The sequence below is a fragment of the Durio zibethinus genome, chromosome 26 (genome assembly GCF_047325235.1).
Source record: "Durio zibethinus cultivar Kanyao isolate XHJ-2024 chromosome 26, ASM4732523v1, whole genome shotgun sequence".
Classification (NCBI taxonomy): Eukaryota; Viridiplantae; Streptophyta; class Magnoliopsida; order Malvales; family Malvaceae; genus Durio; species Durio zibethinus.
In genome coordinates, this window is record NC_143187.1 from 4,725,535 (window position 1) to 4,750,247 (window position 24,713).

Here is a 24,713-nt window from a genome sequence, read left to right on the forward strand (position 1 = left end):
TTGGGTGATCAATCACATCCTAACAAAGATTTGTGGTGACTCTCCCATTTTATTTTTTTGATTTTAAAACTCTATTTTTACGTCTGACGATCTCAAAACCATTCAGACATGTATCAAAATTTTTTAATTTATTAGTTCTGATTTTCTATTTTAATTTTAATTTAATATTTTTTAATAAAAAATTTCACTTAAAAAATTTCATCTAAATGTTTTGCACTTGAATCCAAGCCTGATGACACTTTAACTACTCATAATTACATCTTGAACTTGACTAAATATTAATACCAAATATCTGAACCTGATTACAGGATATCTGCAAAGAATATAAACTTTGAGTATTTGATTGTAAATAACATGAATATCCGTTATTAGATTTGAACCTAAATCCATAGTAAAATAATAAAAAAAAAAGTTAACATTAATTTCAATGTATATTATTGAGTAAAATTAAGTTGACAAATTAAAATTAAAAATCATATTTAGACAATTTATGAATTTTAGTATATATTAAATTAATTATAAGTATATAAGCATAAATAATTTAAAACAAATATCTAATATTAAAATAACATTATTTTATAGTCGGATTTAGATTGTGGGTATCCAAAAACAAGTATCCAATTAAACCCATGATGGGTAGTATTTTTACTATCTAAACTTGATTATATGTTATCCTATTACTGTTTAATTGAATTGGATAGTGTAAGTAACCTACTATATAAAAAATATATATATTTATATAATACCCATTGTCATCTCTATACGAGGATCAAACATAAAACTACATGAAAAATAACTATTTTCCATTCCATAAGTCCATCCTCAAATGTTAAAAAGATTTGAATATGAAGCCTCTATTGGAGTCTTTTATTTTAACAATTGAAATTATTAGAAATTGTTTGTCATAATTAAAACACTTAGCTAATTTTAAACAAAAATGTTTCCAAACGGCGTTATTCACTATTTAGACTTTAAGATTTTTATTTAGAGGATTGAGTTGAAGTTTTAATATGTGAAGAGTAAAACTATGCAATGAGAAATAATTACTTCCCATTATATAATATTTATCATCTAATATCTAAAATTTAACATCTAACATAAAACAAAAATTGTCTAAATGACTTAGCACGATGACATGTGTATTTGAAAAAATTTGAGGTGAAAGAGGTATTTAGATACTGTAATTTAAAGTTAAGAATTTTTAGTTAGGTTTGCATTTTCTTTTTCTGATAATTATTAGTTTTGGGTTAATTTAATTTATTTATATTTATTTAAGATATTTATTTGAATATTTTTATATTGATCTTATATGAAAATAATTTTAGTATAAGATCATTATAATTATATATGTTTGTCATTTTTTTTAGTATTTTGATAGTTTTTCTTTAAATCTTATCATTATTAATTATATCTAATTGATATAATACCACCAAGGTGCTAAAGTACCAAGAAATATTCTAAACCTATTTCACCAAAATAACTCTTTTTGTTTATTAAAGAAAAAGATACAGTGTATCTTTTTTCTTCTTCCCAGTGAATCTTTAGCCATTTCTAAATAACTTTAGAATAGATGAATATATATCAAATCATGTAAATCTTCGCATGTTTTGGTTTTCAACTTTCTTCGTTTGATTTTGCCCCCAAAACTTTTCCTTCCCCGGCCCTTTCCACGATCAATTGGAAAAAAATTGGAGATCATCACGAACCGACCAGTTTTTACAAAAACGTATAATCATCACACGACTCACATAAGCAAATGGGTTAGTTTCATGTTGTCTAATGACAATATAGAAACCATTGTTGACCCAAGATTGCAAAGAGATTTTGACAATACTTCTATGAAGAAAGCCATTAATGAAATGACAATGGCTTGTGTATCTCCAAATTCGATGAAAAAGCTAACCATGAATTATGCTTCAACTTAATTAAACGAGTGTTTGTCGACCTAGATTGATAGGAACCACAATATTCGTCTGGCGCCAACTGAAGTAATTCCTTTAACTAGGTGATTATATATGCAAAATCAATTGGTATAGAAAGGGTCAATTAGACATGTTTTTATCATCTATACGTTTTAATGCTTTGCCACACGTTCAGTGGATTTGAGGCGTTTTTATAAAGATTATGTACTCTTGGACTATGTAAAAGTTTGAATACTTAGTCTTGTATTATTTTATTGAATATTATGTCATGCCCATTTTGAGTATGTAGGAGATTCCTGACAATTTGGTCTGTTTGCAATAGAATTTTAACATTTCAACTCACGTTCTCTTTTTTTTTTTTTTTTTTTTGAATTTATTTCAACTGACATTCAAGTTCTGCAGAGGAAACAAAATTTGAAATAATTTCAAATCATCCCTGGTATCTGGATATATAGGCAAGCCTTTTCTTAAGTTTTGTGATTTTGAATTAAGTTCCTTTTTTTTCTTTTTTTGGTAAGTTTAAGCAAAATGCTATATTATTTGAAATCATCTTGTTTGATAGATTTTTTTTAATTTCTTTTTATTCATGTTCAAAACATGCACAAGTTAGAAGTAGCAATCGATTTTCACTGTTTAAAAGTTGAGACATTTCACATCGTATTGCACCAGACTAAATTATTTGCCTAAAACTAGGCCATATCAAGTACTTGTTCAACTCTTGGAAATTCCAACTGTTCTTGAACTTTTCCATATGTCATCAGCAGATATTTTACAAATTGTTGTTTAACATTAATTAATTATCACACAAGTCTAAATATTTCCTTTAATTTTTAAATATGGTAACAATATACCAAGACACGAATGGGAGGGTGCACTTTACATCACGCATAATGAACAAGTCGTTCTTAAACAAAGACTTCTCACAAGCCTACCTTCGAAAAATACAACTAATTGCTAAGACCTTTTACTTGGTACACTGTAAATTCTTGTTTAATCTCTGGTCATGTTTGTCTGTGTACCAATTCCACGTTTAATAGATAAATCTAACTTTCAACAGTACCACAGAAAAGGAAGGCCTGACAAAAATATGTTGTAAAATGTATACTACTTTCATGTTTAAAATATCTACAACAACAATTGACCAATTTTTTTTGTACCACTGTCTCTTTACAATATGGTACTTGGTTCTGATGTAGTGTTTGAGTTATAGGATACTTCTTTGCACTCAATAGTGAGAAACTGGAGAGTCAAATGAGGATGAGAAGTCATTTCCTATTGTTTAGCATCTTTGTTCTGCAGGCACTTGTGATTCATGCACAGAATCAATCAGGTTTGGCTATCTAAGTCTCTGGACATGTATATATAAATTCCAATTCTCATTAACTAACAGAAACAGCTAAGTTTCTCCCCATGTTTCTTTCCAGGGTTCATTAGCTTAGATTGTGGGTCGCCAGAAGGTTCAAGCTACAACGAAGCCACAACAGGCATAACTTATACTTCAGATGCACCATACATCCAAACTGGCAAAAGCAATACGATATCTGATCAATCCAATTCAGGGAAGCAGCAACAGTTACTGGAGTATCTTAGAAGTTTTTCGGAAGGAGACAGAAACTGTTACATGCTAAACCTCACAAAGGGTGACAAATATTTAATCAGAACAACTTTCATGTATGGAAACTATGATGGAAAAAATAAGGTACCAGAATTTGATCTACATTTAGGAACTAATTTCTGGGCCACAATTGTATTTCAAAATGCATCTACTCTTATAGTCAAGGAATTCATTCATGTTCTTCAATCGAATTATTTGCATGTCTGTCTTGTGAACACTGAGAAAGGGATACCTATCATATCAGCACTAGAGTTCAGGCTTTTGAAAAACACGACATACAACACTCGGTCCGAAAAAGAATCACTGGAACTTTTCTTCAGGAATTATTTTGGTTCAACATCCAATTCAACAGTCAGGCAAGTTGTTCTCAAAATTTTGGTAAATATAAATGAAGAAAAGATTTTTTATGCTTCTCTCTTAATTATTGAGCGAAATTTGCCTCAGGTTTCCAGAAGATGTTTATGATCGTATCGGGACGCCTTACCAAAGAAATGATTTGGGACAAATAAGTACCTCTTCTCCCGTTACGCATGCCAGCTACTATGATCCACCATCGCTTGCCATGAGGACTGCCAGCACACCAGCCAACGCTAGTCAACCCTTGAATTTTTCAATCTATGATTCTGATTCCAATGCCCAATTTTATTTTTACATGCACCTTGCAGAACTTGAAGAGCTCCAAGCTAACCAGTCCAGAGAGTTCATCACCTATCTCAATGACGAGCTTTGGTTTACAGCTTATAGTCCTACATATTTGCGGGCAGACACTATACAAAGCATAGCACCGGAAAAAGGAGGCCAGTTTTCAATGGTAAAAACCGAAAGATCAACCCATCCGCCCATCCTGAATGCCTTTGAGGCTTATGAAGTAAAGGAGCTCCTACAGCCACAAACTGTTGAAAAAGAGGGTATGTGCACTCTAAAACTAATGACAGAGATTCTCTTCATACCTATCATTCTGCTAGTATAACTCCTGTTCTCACATATATATGATAGTTGATGCGATGATGAATATAAAATCAATGTATGGATTGATTAGAAACTGGCAAGGTGATCCTTGTGCTCCAAAAGAATACTTATGGGAAGGTCTTAATTGCAGCTATAATGATTCAAATCAACCTACGATCATATCTTTGTAAGTCTGTGCTTTAGAGTTGAAGTTAGCTACTAATTTTTATTCAAATAACTTCATTATTATTATTAGTAAAACTATTTTTTATTAAATCAGGAATTTATCCTCAAGAGGTTTGACCGGAGAGATTCCCTTATATATCGTCAATCTCACTCAATTACAATATCTGTAAGTGTCGATCTCCATCTCATATGAAATAACCAGTTATCATCCTATATAACGATGATGGAGGAGAAATATAAGCTTAACTAATTCTGCTACAATCTTAGGGACTTATCAAACAATTATTTGAAAGGAGCAGTGCCCGAATTTTTAACTCAACTGCAATCTTTGATCATCCTGTAAGTTACTTGGAATTTAGACTTAAAAAATATAAATTTTGAATAAGGAGTTAAAGAACGTTCTTCTCTACCTTTGCAGAAACTTGACAAGAAACGGTCTAAATGGTTCAGTTCCAGCAGGACTCATTGAAAAGTCAAACAGGGGATTACTACAATTAAGGTATATATGAATTCCTTTCCATGATCTATGATTTTGAATAGCAATTTCCTTGTGTTCATTTTAATCTCCTCTTTAGCAAACATCAAAACAAATTTATAGCTATTAGTCCTTTTATCCAAGTCTTACTTTTTCTGTTTGTCAACTGAATTGATTAAGTGTGGACGAAAATCAAATTCCTTGTACATGGAAATCATGCATGACAACGAAGTCAAAGAATAACAGTACCGTAGTGGTTCCGTTATTAGCATCAGTTGCTTCAGTGCTTTTTCTCCTCGTCATAATTGTTTCAGCTGTCTTATGGACGTGGTATAAAGGGACAAAACCTTCAGGTAGGACAAATCTTACAAAATATATGTACTTAAGTAACATAAAAATGAACCTTTTCATGCTATTGTGAAAGATTTTCTCAACAGTAATATGCTTATTGAACCTGCTTTAATGTTGTCAGCAGTAAGGGAAATGATTGTGGACTCTAGAAGACCATACCAGAATGAGTTAAAGAATCGACAATTTACATACTCTGAGGTCCAAAGGATCACAAACAGTTTTGCGAGAGTTATTGGGAAAGGAGGATTTGGAACAGTTTACCACGGTTGCTTGGGTGATACTGAAGTAGCAGTTAAGATGTTATCAAAATCATCTAGTCAAGGGTATAAGCAGTTTGAAGCTGAGGTATGAGAGCCATGACCCATGAGTACTAATACTAAGGTTTGACCTCATTGATACATATATATAAACTAATTAAAATTTGGGTTTCAATTTATCATTATATATATATATATATATATAGGTGGAGATTCTTTTGAGAGTTCATCATAGAAATTTCACTACCCTTATTGGTTATTGCGATGATGGCACCAACACGGGGCTAATCTATGAGTACATGGCCAAAGGAAACTTATCAGAGTATCTCTCAGGTTTGAACATTAAACACTTACCACTCTATTTTCAGTAATTCGTTGGATTTGATGTATTGTATACTGTTAAATTTCTTTACTTCAAATTAAAGGAAAAAAAAAAGGGAGGATTGATTAACTCATAACTTCCTATGAATTCAGATAAAAGTAACGGTGTCTTAAATTGGGAAGGAAGACTTGGAATGGCGCTGGAGGCAGCACAAGGTTAGTATTAGTTCACCTATAATAATTTCTGCATTTTTTTTTTTTTTTTGGTTTATTTCACTAATTAAGTAATACAAAAAAAATGAAAATGCAGGACTGGAGTATTTACACTGTGGTTGCAAACCACCCATAATCCACCGAGATGTAAAGTCTAGCAACATATTATTAACTGAAAACTTGCAAGCTAAACTATCTGATTTCGGGCTATCCAGAAGTTTCGAAGGTGTCTCTCATGTATCCACCGTCGTAGCGGGTACCCCTGGATACCTTGACCCTGAGTAAGTACATCTTGTCTTGAGATGATCGTTTCTGATCTCTTTTCCACCTTATCTGACTGCTGCAAATTTGTTGGTTTCCACGCTTGGTAATGCAGGTATTCTACATCAAACAGGTTGACTGAGAAAAGTGATGTTTATAGCTTTGGGGTAGTTCTTTTGGAAATCATCACAAACCGGCCAGTGTTTGCAAGAAATATGGATGAGCCTGCTCACATAAGTCATTGGGTTGGTTCCATGTTATCCAATGGGGACATCCAAAACATTGTGGATTCAAGATTGCAAGGAGATTTTGAGATAAATTCTGTACGGAAAGCGATAGATGTGGCAATGGCTTGTTTATCTCCAGCTTCCACTGGAAGGCCAACAATGAATAATGTGGTGACGGAATTGAGCGAGTGTTTGCTAGGGGAGATAAATAGGACAAGGGGAGTGAATGTAGATGAATCACCAGAATCAATTGCCATGGCATCCTTGAATTTTGATTCTGATATAACTCTACCAAGGTAATTTGGACCGGAAAGCTTTGTACATTATTAACAATTATTAAGTTTTTTTTTTTTAAATAAACATAAACAAAAAAAAAAGAAAAAGAAAAGGCGTGATTAATTTTTTTTTTCTTCGAATGATATGATGATGTTACGTGGGCTTCTCCATGTTAGGATATATCTATGAGTTAATTAATTATGACCTCTTCAACTAGAACGAATCAAATCTATTTTATTTTAATTAATTTTTAAAAAATAAATATAAAAAGTTAACCTATTGATAACCACACCATTTTTTAAAAAGAACTACTAGCCCAAGATGTAATTTTAAAAAAAAATAATAATTAAATACTATAAATAAAAAAATCAATTACAATAAAAGCTAGACTTGTTAAGCGTATGCAAAGAGCCAAAAAATATTTTTATTTAAAAATATTCTCTTTTTTATTAAAAATAATTTTATATTTATCAATATATTAAAAATATAACTGCGTATATAAATATTAACAATATGTGCCCAAAGTTATAAGAGACATATATATATATATATATATCTCACTTGGGCTTTGAGTTCAAAAAAAAAAAAAATGAAATGGCCCAAATGAAATAAGCTCCTGGCGGCTGGGTTGAAATTGGACAGATATTTTTAAGTATAAAACCTTTCGTTTTTTTTTTTTTCCTAATTCATTTCTTCCACCTTAAAAAAAAAAAAAAAAACAAACAAACAAACAATCGGTCTTCCTCAAAATCCCAATTTTCGGCCGACATCACCGTTGTCGCCGTCGTACCTCTTCGCCGGCCGCCGTTGATCGGCGCTTAAAAATCCGTCAAAAAATTTTCTCGACTCCTTTTTCCCCCACCTTTTCGTTTCCGGTATCAGTTTTCCATAAATCATACTAGAGTTTCCTAGATCTGAACTCTAGGTCAGCGGCTTCTCACTCTTTTTCTGTCGTTTTCCACCGTCATCCTTCCGAAATTTTAATATATTGTTACCCTCTTTTTCTCCTTTCTTTTCACCCTTTTATTCCCAAAAGGACCTCGCCGCCGCTCGTCACCGCCACTGTCACCGCCGGTTGTGGTGATTACAACCATAAACTTACCTCGTCTCTTTCTTTTCTCGCCGAAAGGAAACTTCTTATGACAAAAACTCCCTTAATCTTGAAACTATACCCAAACCGAGAATCCCTATCTCCCCTTTTGGATATTGTGGCTTACGGTTTTTTGTTGTTGTTCTTGTGGCTTTAATTTTTTTGCTGTGTATTGATGGTGTTGGGTTGATTTGTGTTCGAGGTATGGGAAGTTGTTTCGGGCCAGTAGGTTGGGGCCGTGAAGGTGAGCGGTGGTTTTTTTTTTTTCTGGCGACAGGTTCTGCCGAGGTTATGGCAGTTTCAGCGAGGGCTGCTGGTTGCTGATTAGGGTCGGTTTTAGTGGAGGCAAGAGAGGTGATGTTCGGCAGTGGGTGATAGTGTAGGCTTGGTTTCGGTTGAGGTGTTGGTTGCTGCTGGTGACCGTACTGGAGAGGTGAAAATGGTGAGGATGGGGATCGGATTTGGTCGTTGAAGGGAGAGGGTAGGACTTTCGATTCTGGTTAGAGCTTGTGGTGGTTTAGGTGGGTGATCACGGTGGAGGCTGTAGAAGGGATGCAGGGATTGCCGATGCAAATGGGGCTCTTGGGAATTTTATTGGTTTGTGAAAAATTAGTTCTTTCTGTCCTTCATTTCTTATTTTTGTTCGGCCTTAATAGGGAATTGGGTTGCAGGTGTCTACACTGAACAATATCTAAGCCTGACTCACCAAAATAACTCTTTTTGTTTATTAAAGAAAAAGATACAGTACACCTTTTTCATCTTCCTAGTGAATCTTTGGCCATTTCTATCATAACTATAGAATAGATGAATATATATCAAATCATGTAAATTTTCGCATGTTTTGGGTTTCATTTTTATACGTTTGTTTTTGCCCAAAACTTTTCCTTCCCCGGCCCTTCCCACAATCAATTGGAACAAACTGGAATACATGCTTGTAATGCAGGTATTCTACATCAAACAGGTTAACGGAGAAAAGTGACGTATATAGCTGTGCGTAGTCCTTTTGGAGATCATGACGAACCGACCAGTTTTTACAAAAACATGTAATCATCACACTACTCACATAAGCAAATGGGTTAGTTTCATGTTGTCTAATGATAATATCTAAACCTTTATTGACCCAAGATTGTTTGGAGATTTTGACATTACTTCTATCAAGAAAGCCATTAATGAACTCGCAATGGCTTGTGTATCTCCAAATTCGACGAGAAGGCCAACATGAATTATGTTTTGATGGAATTAAATGAGTGTTTGTCGACCCATATTGATAGGATCCACAATATTCGGCTGCCTCCAACTGAAGTAATTATTTTGCTAATCTCACTTATGATGTGCTTGGTAGAGCAAAAGGGTGGAAGGATGAATAAAGAAGGGTGAAAAATAAAAAGAAAGAGAATTTTAAGTGTTTTTGGTTGGAAAATAAAAGAAGAGGACAAAATATATATATAATTTTTTATTATTATTAACAAAATTAAATTACTCTAAATTGAAAAAATTAGGGAGGTGTGAGCATATGTTTCATATTTATAAAATTATTTATCATATTTAAATTTTTTTCATCTTTATTTATAAAAAGTTATAATGATAAAATCATATAATTTTTATTTTTATTTTTTAACTCTATCAATTAATAGATAAAAAAATTACATTTTCTTTTAATTGTTTATCTTTTCATTTTTCTACAATGGTACCAAATAAAGTGCCTGTTCAACTTCTGGAGGAACATCAAGAGCCTGTTCAACTCCTGGAAATTCTGACTATTCTTGAACTTATCCATCTTTAGCATCAGCAGAGGGTTTACAAATTCAACATTAATTAATTATCACTTAAGTCCAAGTATAATATTTTATTAATTTTTAATTAATACAATAACAATCAAGACACAAAAGGCAGGTTGCACTGAACATCAGGCATAATGAAAAAGTCATTATTAAACAAAGCCTTCTAGCACGCCTACCTTCGAAAATTCTACTAATTACTAAGAGCTTTTCCTTGTTACACCGTAAATTCCTGGTTTAATCTCTGGTCATGTTTTTCTGTGTACCAATTTCACGTTCAACAGATAAATCTAGCATTCAACAGTACCACAGAAAAGGAAGGCCTGACAAAAATATATTGTATAATATATACTACTACATAAGACTTCAACTTAAACAAAAAAACAAAAAAACAAAAGTTGTTTTCATGTTTAAAATATCTAGAACAACAATTGACCAAGTTTTTTTTTGTACCAGTGTTTCCATTATGGTTCTTGGTTCTTATGTGGTATTTGAGTTATAGTAGACTTCTTTGCACTCAATTGTGAGAAATTGGTGAGTCAAATGAGGATGAGAAGCCATTTCCTATTGTTTAGCATCTTTGCTCTGCAGGTACTTTTGATTCATGCACAGGATCAATCAGGTTTGGCTATCTAAGTCTCTGGACATATAAATATATATATATATATATATATAAATTCCAATTATCTTTAACTAACAGAAACAGCTAAGTTTCTCCCCATGTTTCTTTCCTGGGTTCATTAGCTTAGATTGTGGGTTGCCAGGAGGTTCAAGCTACAACGAAACCACAACAGGCATAACTTATACTTCAGATGCGCCATACATCCAAACTGGCAAAAGCAATAGGATATCTGATCAATCCAATTCAGGGAAGCAGCAACAGTTACTGGAGTATCTTAGAAGTTTTACTGAAGGAGACCGAAACTGTTACATGCTAAACCTCACAAAGGGTGACAAATATTTAATCAGACTAACTTTCATGTATGGAAACTATGATGCAAAAAATGAAACACCAGAATTTGATCTACATTTAGGACCTAAATTATGGGCCACAATTGTATTTCAAAATGCATCTACTCTTATAGTCAAGGAAATCATTCATGCTCTTCAATCGAATTATTTACATGTCTGTCTTGTGAACACTGGGAAAAGGGATACCTATCGTATCAGCACTAGAGTTAAGGCCTTTGAAAAACACGACATACAACACTCAGTCCGAAAAAGAATCACTGGAACTTTTCTTCAGGAATGATTTTGGTTCAACATTCAGGTAAGTTACTCACTCAAAATTTTGATAAATATAAATGAAGAAGAAATTTTTTATGCTTCTCTCTTAATTATTGAGCAAAATTTGCCTCAGGTTTCCAGAAGATGTTTATGATCGTGTCTGGACGCCTTACCAAAGAAATGATTTGGGACAAATAAGTACCTCTTCTCCTGTTAGGCCTAACAGCGACTATGATCCACCATCGCTTGGCATGAGGACTGCCAGCACACCAGCCAACGCTAGTCAACCCTTGAATTTTTCCGTCCAATATTCTGACTCCAATTCCTCATTTTATTTTTACATGTACCTTGCAGAACTTGAAGAGCTCCAAGCTAACCAGTCCAGAGAGTTCATCATCTATCTCAATGACGCTCTTTGGTTTGGACCTTTTAGTCCTACATATTTGCGGGCAGACACTATACTAAGCATACAACCGGGAGAAGGAGGCCAGTTTTCAATGGTAAAAACCGAAAGATCAACCCATCCGCCCATCCTGAATGCCTTTGAGGCTTATAAAGTAAAGAAGCTCCTACAGTCACAAACATTTCAAAAAGATGGTATGTGCAATCTAAAACTAATGACAGATTCTCTTCATACCTACCATTCTGCTAATATAACTCCTGTTCTCACATATATATGATAGTTGATGCGACGATGAATATAAAATCAATGTATGGATTGAATAGTGTAGACACCGATTTTATCCGGGCTTACTGTTTTATTTTTTTATAATAATAATATTTAACAAAACAAAACAAAAAAGCAAAAAAACAAAACAAACAAAAAAACAAAACGGAAATCAGACAGAAGTCAAGGAGTTGGTACGACGCTGAACTGCCCCGACTAACTCCGCGACCAACTCCCCGACCAACCCAACCAAACCCCCGACCAACCTCCTGCCAGCCACCCTACAGCTACCAACTAACCACCCTACAACCAGCCAAATCCCACTTAATTGAAACTCTTTAAAATCAACACATAAACTCTAACAAAGAAAAGGAAGAAAAAAAATTATGGAGGTGAGAGTTCTAAAACAAAAATTTTTCCAGCTTGAAAGTTCAGGAACGAAAAATTTTGATCTACCCACCCAAACACCCCAAATACCCAAACAAAAGCCAACCGAAAAAAAACCACAAAAAAAATTTTCAAAAAAAATACAAAAAAAATCAACACAGTCCTCCCCGCAAGGAGGAACCCAGCGCCAAGCTTCCTGCACGAAGAAGAAAAAAAAAGGTCAGCTTCAAAAAAAAAAATGCCGAAACTTTGACTGCAGATCTACGAATTTTGAGACTCCTTTTGGTGAAAAGGAGGTTAGATCTGCGCTCAGGGGCTCGAGAAGAGCTTGTGGGTGAATTTTGAAATTTTTCGACCACCGGAGACGGCGACCTGTGACCAGCGAACGGCGGCCAACGCGGTGCTCCGAAGCAACCGATCGACGGACCTTTCCCCCAGCTCTTTCTCTCCCTCTCTCCTTTTTTTCTGAAACAGAAAGCCAAATGAGCTAAAAAAAAAATCTTCAGCTATATATAGCAAGGCAAAAACTCAAAACGACGTCGTTTAGGGAAAGACCCAAAACGACGCCGTTTCAGCTAAGGGCATCCGCGTATTGACCCGAATCTGACCCGGGATCCGCGCAACCCGACTCGTTGATCTGCTTCCTTCATCGACTCTGACCGGTCTGACTGGACCGGTACCGAACCGCCCAGACCGAACCGAACCGCCGAACCAATCCGTCAGACCGAACCGTGCGTTGACCGGATTGTTGACCGGTTCGGTTCAGGCAAAAAAATTTTTTTTTTGAATTTTCTAATTTTTTATTATTATTATTTTTTGTTATTTTAAATATATTCTTATATTTATACATGATAAATTTATAAATTTGTTCGAATAAATGTTTAATCGTTTTAATAATAATAAAATTAAGAACAAATAATAATAAAAAATATATTAAAATGCTTTAAAAAATAATAATAATAATCTTCCCTGCCTAGATGTTGGAGGGAATAAAAATATTTTTCTAAAATAATAATTCCACCTAGATGTTGGGGAATTATTGTTAATTATTTTTTATAAATAAACATAAGAAATTTTTAATTAATCTTAAAAAATTATTAAAATCGAGCTTGCTTAAAAAATCCGCCTAGATGTTGGGAATTTTTAGAGATGTTCGTATTTTCTTAAAAAATGAAACCTTAAGCACTATTTCTTAATCCTAGGATTCTAAAACCCCTAAAAATCCAAAATCCATTAAATCCAAAACTCCCGAAATCCAAAGTCCTAAAAAAAAAATCCTAAGGACACGTGTGAAAATTCTATTTGAAGTAATTTGTTCCCGAATGTCGCCTAGATGATGGGTATTTAGGAAATTTTACTTCGTGAAGTCTTTTCACACGATTTCTTAATTCGTATTAATAATAAGATTAATAAATAAAAAGTATAATAAAATTGGGATCTTAAATATAAACGGTCACACCTAAGCTCTGCCTAGATGTTGGAGAGTCGGGATGGTCTCATTATACTTAAGAATCCAACTCTTAAATTGCATTTCATTATAAAGGACATTCATAAGCATACATACGTTATCGTATTATCATCAATAATTGTCTGTATTATTCTCTCTTTAATTTACTCATGGTACTCTGCCTAGATGTTGGAGAGTCACCAACAATTTTCTATAAAGAGTGTTATTTTATTTTAAGGATTGTTGTGTTAAATCTTAAGTGAAAAGAGTTATTTCAAATTCTGCCTAGATGTTGGAGAATTTTAAGATAATTCTTTAACTTAAAGATTTTCTCAATATTCCTAAATAAAAATTTTAGCAAAAATATGTTTTAATGAAGGGAATTAGAGTTAAATTTCAAATTAAAATCATTTTTATTTAACATCGAAAATAGCGCATAATTGAATGGTACCAATTTATGGGCGTTGTAGGGGTGCTAATCCTTTCCCACGCGTAATCGACTCTCAGATCCAATCTGGTTTTTCGTAGACCAAAATTGATCTTTTTGATAAACTTTAAACCCGTTTTTATAGTTTTATTAAAAAAATAAACTTTTGAGTGGTCAATCACACCCTAATAAAAATTGGAGACGACTCTCCCTTTTTTAAAACAAAAACTCATTTTTACGTCTGACGGTTCCAAAACCGTTACGACAAATAAAAACTGGCAAGGTGATCCTTGTGCTCCCCAGGAATACTCATGGGAAGGTCTTATTTGCAACTACGAGGATTCCAATCCCCCTGGGATCATATCTTTGTAAGTCTGTGCCTTAGAGATCAAGTTAGCTACTAATTTTTATTCAAATAACTTCATTATTATTGTCAATAAAACTATTGTTTATGAAATTAGGAATTTATCCTCTAGCGGTTTGACCGGAGAGATTCCCTTAAATATCGTCAATCTCACTCAATTACAATATCTGTAAGTGTCAATCTCCGTCTCATATGAAGTAGCCAGTTATCATCCTATATAAGGATGATGGACGAGAAATATATATAAGCTTACCTATTTCTGTTGCAATAACAGGGACTTATCAAACAATAATTTGAGTGGACCAGTACCCGAGTTTTTAACTCAACTACAAACTTTGACTTTCCTGTAAGTTATTTGGGATTTGGACTTGAAAAATATAAATTTTGAGCAAGGAGTTAAAGAACATACGTTCTCTATCTTTGCAGAAACTTGGAAAGAAACGCACTAAATGGTTCAGTTCCCGCAGGACTCATTGAAAAGTCAAACAGGGGTTTGCTCCAATTACAGTATGTATATATATATATATATATATATATATATATATATGCAATCCTTTCCATGATTTATGATTTTGCATAGCAATTTCCTTGTGTTTATTTTAATCTCCTCTTTAGCAAACTTCAAAACAAATTTACTGCGTGAGTGGTTAAATTCTTACATATTGGGATTGGTATAGGAAACTTTATGTACCAGATGGCAGTTGTTACTTGTTAGTATTCCTTTTATCCAAATCTAATTACTTTTTCTCTTTGCCAACTGAATTGATGATTAAGTGTGGAAGGAAATCAAATTCCTTGTACAAGGGGCTCATGCACGACAACGAAGAACAACACTGGAGTTGCTCCGTTAGTACCAACAGTTGCTTCGGGTCTTTCTTTCCTTATAATTGTTTCAGCTCTCTCATGGTGGTTTAAAGGGAGAAAACCATCCGGTAGGACAAAACTTTCAAAATATATGTACTAGTTAAGTTAAATCTTTCTCACGCTATTGTGAAAGATTTTCTCAACAGTTTTGCGCTTATTGAACCTGTTTTAATTTAATCATCAGCAAGCAAAATGATTGTGGTCTCTAGAAAACCATACCAGAATATTGAGTTAAAGAATCGAGACTTTACATACTCTGATGTCCAAAGGATCACAAACAAATTTGAGAGAGTTATTGGGAAAGGAGGATTTGGAACAGTTTACCACGGTTGCTTGGGTGATACTGAGGTAGCAGTTAAGATGTTATCAGAATCATCTAGTCAAGGGTATAAGCAGTTTGAACCTGAGGTATGAGAGCCTGAGTGCTAATACAAAAGTTTAACCTCATTCATACAAATAAACAAACTAATAAAGTTTGGATTTTATTTTATGATTTTATATAGGTGGAACTTCTTTCGAGAGTTCATAATAGAAATTTCACTACCCTTATTGGTTATTGCGATGATGGTACCAATGTCACGGACTTAAAGAAAAGTTTTGAATCCCACATCAAACATAATAGGAGGGTCACTGGGATATAAAAGAGTTCACACTACCTCCGTCTTGTGAGGCACCTTTTATAGGATAAAATCATGAGGTCAAGGGGGGGTCAGAGCGAACAATACCTCACAAGAGTGTGAATCGTGACGATTAGGCTAATCTGGGACGCCGAAAGGGTGAATGTCCAGGTCTCGGAGCCACGCGGGTTGGGTGCGGGAGAATGTCACGGACCTAAAGAAGAGTCATGAATCTCAAATCGAACATAATAGGAAGGTCACTAGGGTATAAAAGGGTTCACACCACCTCCGCCTTATGAGGCGCCTTTTGTAGGACAAAACCGTGAGGCTAGAGGGGCCAGAGCGGACAATACCTCACAAGGGTATGAACCGTGGTGAAAGGCTGATCTGGGACGTCAGAAGGGTGAATGCCCGGGTTTCGGAGCCTTGCGGGTTCGGAGCTTAAGTCTCGACCCGTGACAAGTGGTATCAGAGCCAGCCTCCGTGACGAAGGCGTCACGAGATTGGGTGCGGGAGAATGTCACGGACCTAAGGAAGAGTCCTGAATCCCACATCGAACATAATAGGAAGGTCACTGGGGTATAAAAGGGTTCACACCACCTCCACCTTATGAGGCACCTTTTGTAGGACAAAACCGTGAGGCTAGGAGAGCCAGAGCGGACAATACCTCACAAGGGTGTGAACCGTGACGAAAGGCTGATCTGGGACGTCGGAAGGGTGAATGCCCGGATCCCGGAGCCACGCAGTTCAGAGCTTAAGTCTCGACCCGTGACAAGTGGTATCAGAGCCAGCCCTAAACCGTTCGATCCACGCCAAGCACCTCAAGGGAGGTAGGCAGGATGGACAACCTCTGTGACGAGGGCGTCACGAGGTTGAGTGCGGGAGAATATCACGGACTTAAGGAAGAGTCTTGAATCCCACATCAAACATAATAGGAGGGTCACTGGGGTATAAAAGGGTTCACACAACCTCCGCCTTGTGAGGCTCCTTTTGTAGGACAAACCATGAGGCCAGGGGGGCCAGAGCGGACAATACCTCACAAGGGTGTGAACCGTGGCGGTTAGGCTAATCTGGGACGTCGGAAGGATGAATGCTCGGGTTCCAGAGCGGCGCAGGTTCGGAGCTTAAGTCTCGACCCGAGACAAGTGGTATCAGAGCCAGCCCTAAACCATTCGATCCACGTCAAGCACCTCGAGGGAGGTAGGCAAGGTGGCCAGCCTTCGTGACGAGGGTGTCACGAGGTTGGGTGCATGAGAATGTCACGGACCTAAGTAAGAGTCCTGAATCTCACATCGAACATAATAGGAAGGTCACTAGGGTATAAAAGGGTTCATACCACCTCCGCTTTGTGAGGCGCCTTTTGTAAGACAAAACTGTGAGGCCAGGGAGGCCAGAGCGTACAATACCTCATAAGGGTGTGAACCGTGACGGAAGACTGATCTAAGACGCTGGAAGGGTGAATGCTTGGGTCCTGAAATCGCACGAGTTCAGAGCTTAAGTCTCGATCCGTGACACCAACATAAGGCTAATCTATGAGTACATGGCCAAAGGAAACTTATTAGAGTATCTCTCCGGTTTGAACTCATTAATACATTTCATTAATTAGTCGGAATATTTGATATATTGTATATGATTAAATTTCTTTACTTAAAAAAAAAAAGGGATGATTAACTCATAACTTACTATCAATTCAGATAGCAGTAGTAGTGTCTTGAATTGGGAACGAAAACTTCGAATCGCGCTGGAGGCAGCACAAGGTTACGTAACACCTCAATCCTATATTTTTTAAGAACTGTTATGATATATAAATATATATACATAAGAACCACTATGATATATATAATACTTTCTGTTCAAAGTAAATAATATCTCATAGGTTGAATGTGATAATACGTTTTATTCAAAGTAAATAATGTCTTACAAATTAAATGTAAATTTCTATAAATGATATCAAAGCAATCATCAATTGAAATGAATTAAATGCTACATTACAATAGTCACTTCCAAGATTTCAATGTTTTGTGTGATCTTATTCTATAATTTTTTATTTTAGATAACTAAATGTTATTATATAAGAGTTACCTCTAGAATTTAATACTTAGTACATAATGAGAGTTTACTCTAAAACCTCAACTCTTAGTATGGAGTCAACTCTATAATCCTTGAGGGTTAGGTGGTATTCAATGGAGTCATTTCTAAAATTCTTGAGGGTTAGGTGGTATACAATGGAGTCATTTCTAAAATTCTAACATTGATTCTAATTCTATGTGTTATGTGTTGGGCTTGTATAAATAATATCAAAACAATCATCAGTCGAAATGAACTAAATGTTACATTACAAGAGTCACTTCTAAATTTTCAATGTTTAATGTGATCTTGTTCTATAATATTTTATTTTAGAGAATTAAATGTTATACTATGAAAGTCACCTCTAAAATTTAATGCCTAGTACATAGTGAGAGTTTACTTTAAAATTTCAACTCTTAGCGTGGAGTCACCTTTATAATCCTTGAGGGGTAGGTGCAACACAGTAGAATCATTTCTAAAATTCTAACACTGATTCTAATTTTATATGTTATGTGTTGGGTTTGTACATGGTGAGAGTCCTTTCAAGATTCTGACTCTTAATGTGAAGTCACTTCTAAAATGTCTTAAAAGTATTACGTAGTGAGAATTACTTTTAAAATCTCAATTTTATAATCTCAGTTCTTTATGTTTTATATAGGGTTTAACGACGTGAATGATAAGTTTTAATTAAAAAAAATTTGTAACACATATGGTATATATATAAATCTAAATTCATATTTGTAAATAATTTTTTATAAAATAAAATCATGAAACTTTTGAATTAAAATCAATGATATCTTGTAAATTGAATATCAGGTCTCTACAGTTAATTAACTATTATTCATGAAATAAATGAAAATGCAGGACAGGACTATTTACACCATGGTTGTAAACCACCCATCATCCACCGAGATGTAAAGTCCACCAACATCCTATTAACTGAAAACTTGCAAGCTAAGCTATCTGATTTCGGGCTATCCAAAAGTTTAGAAGGTGTCTCTTATGTATCCACCGTCGTTGTCGGTACCCCTGGATACCTTGACCCTGAGTAAGTACATCTTGTCTTGAGAAGATCGTTTCTGATTTCTTTTCCAACTCATCTGATCATTGCTGTAAATTTCTTGGTTTCCATGCTTGGCTATGCAGGTATTCTACAACAAACAGGTTAACAGAGAAAAGTGACGTTTATAGCTTTGGGGTAGTTCTTTTGGAAATCATTACAAACCGGCCAGCGATTGCAAGAAATATAGATGAGCCTGCTCACATAAGTCATTGGGTTGGTTCCATGTTATCCAACGGGGACGTCGAAAACATTGTGGATTCAAGGCTGCAAGGAGATTTTGAAATAAATTCAGTACAGAAAGCGATAGATGTGGCAATGGCTTGTTTATCTCCAGCTTCCAAGGAAAGGCCAACAATGAATTATGTGGTAATGGAATTGAGCGAGTGTTTGTTAGCAGAGATAAGTAGGACAAGGGGAGTGAATGAAGACGGATCGCTAGAATCAATTTCCATGGGATCCTTGAATTTTGATTCTGATATAACTCTACCAAGGTGATCAGGACCGGAAAGCTTTGTACATTAATAAGAATTCAGCACTTCATTGGACATTCAAATTATTCATCGAGCCATGTCTTAAAGTTATTTTTCCAAGTATCACCAAGATAATAGAAACTCAAACATTAATTTCACAATATATCTAGCTCTTTGCAAAAGAAATCCCCAACTAGTTGAAAATTATATATATATATATGTATTTTATTTAAAGAGTTTCATGCTAATTGATTGGTTATAACCCATCAAAATGAAAGTTGAAATTCATATCCATATACATATATAAACATTGATAATAAAATCTTTTTTAATTGTCCATTATTTAAAATTATTCCTTTCATCTCAAATTGTTATTCATCTTTGGCTAATTTTTTTTTTTTTTTTATAAAACTGATGTTTTAAAATCAAAAATAAAATTATTAACTATTATTAAGTGTTAAAAAAATTATTAGTTTTTTCTCCAAATAATAGCATGATGTTATATGGGCCTCTCCATGTTACGATATACCTATGAATTAATTATGACCTCTTCAACTAAAACAAATCAAATCTATCTAGTCTTTAATTTCTACGAATTAAATATAAAAAATTAACCTAGTGATGATCACACTGCTCTTCTAAAAGAACAACTAACCCAGGATGTAGTTTTTCTTTTTAAAAATTGAATACTATAAATAAAAAAAATCAATTACAATAATAGCTAGACTTGTTAAATCAAAGACTTGGTAAGCATATATATATATATATATTAAAATTTAGAATTTAGAATTTCTTCTCTTATATATACTTTAAATATTAGCTATAATTTTAAATATTTTCCAATCAAAAGTCCACTCAACATATACATATATATATATATATGTATGTATATGAAGAAATAATTTTAAGTGTCATGGTTTGAACCATTCTGCTCTCTAGTTGATGGTTAGATAAGTATAAACTTTTAGATATGAAAAACTTGAGTTTTTTTCCCAAACAAAGGTATTTTGTAATCTTATTTCCTTGAATGGTGTGCTTTTAGACTTTATTCCCAAAAGCGTGCAGTGTTATACAGTTAAATCCTGTCAGCAAAAAAAATTCCCCATCACTTTTCTTTTTCAAATCCCCCTCTTCTCTAGCTTCCTGCGATTTCGGTGAGTCTGTGACTATTTAATTTCTCTTTCATTTTTATCTTTTGCCAACGGCAAGGACATTGGCTAAGAATGAAATAATAGTCTCCAAAAATGAAATATTGAGAAAGTAAAATGAAAAAAAAAATCCAAATACAAAACAGTTTAAGGTCACTCTTGATTAAGCTTTGTTGTTCTCCTTCTAAATCCAGCAATTCCTGTAAGCAATGGATAATTCTTTGGGGATGCGGGTGAGGTTTTGAAATAAAGTAAAAGACTTGATCTTTGAAGATTACAAATCAATTGTTTCAAAAAAAAAAAAAAACACGAAACAGAAAGAAAATTGGTATAAAAATATACGAGGATTTTGCATCATTAATTAAAACAATCTACTAAATTGGTTTCTGTTTCTAATTTTTTTTCTCAACCATAAAGATCATTTTTATTCATAAAAAGTTAGCAATTACAATACATAAAAGCCTGGTTCAAAAAGATCAGTAAAACAAAGCCTCAATACGATAACAACAGCTCATACCAAATCTTCCTTTAAAAATCAAAATAGCTTACAACCGAACAAAAAAGAAACCAGCTCAATCCACCCCACTTATCTAAAGAGTTAGCAAAACATTAGCTTTTCTAAACATATGAACAAAATCAATCACTCCAATCTTCTTACTAAGCTTATCAATCTCATTCACAGTGTCCCATTTCTTCCAAAGTCTGAATTCAAACTTTATAGACCCAAGATAATGCTATCATTGAGTGAGAATCAGCAAAAAAAAGAACACTTTTTAAACCAAGATGACTTTGAAAAACCTCCAGCACCATTATAATTACCTAGATATCAGCAATATTAACATCTTGTAAGCCAAGCAATCCAAAAAAAAAACATTGACAAAACTCAACTAGAATGATCCCTTAATTCCCCTACACATATTGCCTTACCTTGTTTTCCTTTAACTCAAAACCAACCTTAAACTCAAACCTATTAAAAGGACATGTCATGAGAACATACATGATACTTTTGACTCCACTAAAGATAAAAAAAAGGATAATATTGAGGCACATTGCAAAATCATTCCCTCTATAGCAACTTTTCTTGACACGTCTAGAAAACAGCATAGCAAATTGATATTCTCCATAAGGCTCATTATGCAACCTCCCAACATCCCAATATCCATTTCGCGAGATAACACTCAAAATGATCCAGATGTTGATCCAGAAAACAGGGGTCGCAGCAAATTTCAAGAAGAAATTAAATACAATTGCCTTATAAGCTTATCATTTTCCATCATCCAAACCAAAGTTCACTTCCATCCCAAGATCATCATGAAAATTCTTTTCCATCCAATCTGTTGTTTGCAAAATTAGCTAACTCAATCACCTATCAAATTTATCACAATTATTGAAATGAAACATCACCACCTAGAGCAAACCTAAATTTGCTTTACAGCCTCAAATTCCAAAAATCCACCCCATAACGTCAATTAATTATCAACCAAATCTCATGAAACCAAACATTTACCACAAAGTAATAAAAGATATATAAGATCCATTCCCTTAATAAAAGTAAATCAATCATAGACTTTATATAACTATAATTGATCACATTTGAGCTCTTATTAAAGAAACCAATTTTCCCTATTGATAAAAACACTCTCAATCTCTCGCTAGCTAGAATTGAAATCCAATTACCATTATCAGAGTCTTATATACTCTCAATTCTCATATTATGGCATTAACTCAGTTTAGTCTCCTAGATAAATATGGGTTTTTTACCCCACCTTAACTTAGTGCTTAGAGTTTTAGGATCTTGAAATTGATTTCCCTTTTAAAATTTTAAAAGATTGATCTCTGTTAATAATAAAGAAGAAGAGTAAATCTTTTCTAATTGAATTTTGAAAGGATTATATTTAATTAAATATTTTTTGTTTTTTATCTGAGGTGGAGTCCACGTGCATACTACGTCAATTTAGGAATTATGTTTAAAACAACTCTAACTTAGTAAATTAGATTAATGAGTGCTTTAGTTGAGGAAAAAACTCTGAAAAACTTAGCTATCGTATCCAAATATATATACAATTTGACCATTTAGCCTATATAACTAATTTACTATCACTATAGGCAACAAAATCAGTGGCGTAAATCTGGACCAGTTGGATCAATATTATAATATTATTTTTTTATTTATAATATTTTGTTATTTAATATAATGTTGACAAAATTAAATATAGGAAAATATTGCACAATATAATATAATTTTTAAATAAACACATATTATAATTTATTCATAATGAAAATTTATTTCAAAGGTTTGATTATTGATGCTACATAAAATTTTCTTCATGTTTCTGTCATGACAATCAAAATATTAAAAAATAATACAAGTAAATAAATGATACAATACTTTTTATTTCTTTTATAATAAAATTAGATTTGAACTATTGAATAACTAATTATAAATGAAATAATTATTTCATCAAGTATATCAAAGGCGGTTTGATTGTAAACTTATCCATTGACCAAGTCTGATTAAGTGCAATTAATTATTCAAAAGTCTTGTTGAAGCAGGATCAGCTCTGGTCGATTTATCTAGTCTAAGAAGCTCAAAATTTTTTAAAAATATATTGAAATATAAAGAAAATTAAGATATTAATATCATATTAATTTTAAATATATTTTTAAAATTACAATTAAATAAAAATAATTTTTTTATTTATTAATAAAATAATAGTTTAATGAAATTGGATCAGAGTCAAACTCGAAAACTCATGCTCAAAACCGGCTCGAGAATAAATCTAATTAATTGTTGGAAGAAAGACTGACACATTTATCCCTAACTAGCTAGTTTTATACAATTAAGTAAAAAGATATATATTTTAATATACATTATAGTTATTTATACATCAAAAAAGAAAATAAATAGGAAAATAAAAAATTAATTATAACTTCATCCTTTTTAACCATTAATTAATTATAGCATTAATTACAAAAAAAAGGGAAAAAATAAAATAAAAAAGTAAATATTCCAATTACATTTGTGGAAGTGGATCTTATTTTATAAACATAAATATATATACATGTCTTCCACTCCCTCCCTTAATACAGTGCAATACAAATTTTTAAGAGGTTTATAATCAGAAGAAAAGTTATCGTGCTTTTCTCGGTTGTGCCTTCTGATTTCGGTGAGAAGAGCTGGAAGGACCGTTATTTTTCTTTGTAATTGATGCTATAGTTAACGGTGACGAGGGTTTAGATTCCACAAATTCCGTTTGGTTAGAGTTACTACAAAATTTTTTGTATGACTTAACTATAATTAGACATTGTTAAGACATAATAATTTTTTATTTTTTTTTTTGGTTTAAAGGAAGGCATAGCCTTTAAAGGGGGAAGACGAAGAGATCTTCACCTGAAATCATGAATTTTATGTCATCATAAAATCTCTTTAATCATTAGATCAAAAAATGGAGAATTAAGACATAATAAATTTTGACGAAAAAATTAATAACTAAAAATTATTCTAAATAATATAGATGGGCAGATCTTACTTTTTTTATATATATAAAAATTTAACTACTTTAAATTAATTTCCCAAAAAATAAACCACGTTTTTTTTTTTTTTTACTTCACTTGCAAATAAACAGGAAAGATAAACTTCAAAATCTATCCTACCAATGATGATTGTAGAAAAGAATCAGCTTTGGTTATCGTTATATTTTACAACATTTTTTCTTTTGTTTTTAGGATTAATTTTGTTGATGATTTTTTGGGTTTGGTGAGTGGATGTTTTTATTCGGAAGCTGGGTGGATGGATGTTTTCTTTTCTTTACTTTTGATCCAATCTCAAATCTCAATACTAAAAAAATATGATTTTTCAATTTAAAAGTTTGATTTTGTAATCAAATAAAAATGTTATTCATGATTTTGCAATGGAAAAGTATTTTTGGGATAAAAAATTATTATATTATCCTATATTTTTATTATTTTATACATATTTTTCAGATATTTCAATTATTCATAACACTTTTTAAAATAATATTAAATATTTACAAATTTTAATCAC

At 33.1% G+C, this 24,713-nt stretch overlaps 1 protein-coding gene and 1 pseudogene across 1 annotated transcript; both read left to right on the forward strand.

Moving 5' to 3' along the window:
• Positions 1-2,758: 2,758 nt before the first annotated feature.
• LOC111274151 (LRR receptor-like serine/threonine-protein kinase IOS1) lies at positions 2,759-8,747 on the forward strand. Its single transcript, XM_089755127.1, has 18 exons — positions 2,759-2,893; positions 2,960-3,021; positions 3,155-3,252; positions 3,347-3,893; positions 3,982-4,445; positions 4,534-4,672; positions 4,766-4,837; positions 4,939-5,010; positions 5,090-5,170; positions 5,327-5,524; positions 5,647-5,842; positions 5,961-6,087; positions 6,229-6,291; positions 6,386-6,569; positions 6,665-7,072; positions 7,978-8,270; positions 8,511-8,575; positions 8,664-8,747. The coding sequence occupies exons 1-18, from the start codon at positions 2,759-2,761 to the stop codon at positions 8,745-8,747; spliced, it is 3,288 nt and encodes a 1,095-aa protein (XP_089611253.1).
• Positions 8,748-10,463: 1,716 nt separating this feature from the next.
• LOC111274152 (LRR receptor-like serine/threonine-protein kinase IOS1) lies at positions 10,464-19,545 on the forward strand (annotated as a pseudogene).
• Positions 19,546-24,713: the final 5,168 nt, after the last annotated feature.

Bases quoted from the DNA above. Each gene is read 5' to 3' on its own strand.
- LOC111274151 (XM_089755127.1), top strand. From the start codon at position 2,759: ATGGTAACAATATACCAAGACACGAATGGGAGGGTGCACTTTACATCA. The intron at 4,673-4,765 runs GTAAGTCTGTGC...TTATTAAATCAG, and splicing joins CAACCTACGATCATATCTTT to GAATTTATCCTCAAGAGGTT. The intron at 6,570-6,664 runs GTAAGTACATCT...TTGGTAATGCAG, and splicing joins CCTGGATACCTTGACCCTGA to GTATTCTACATCAAACAGGT.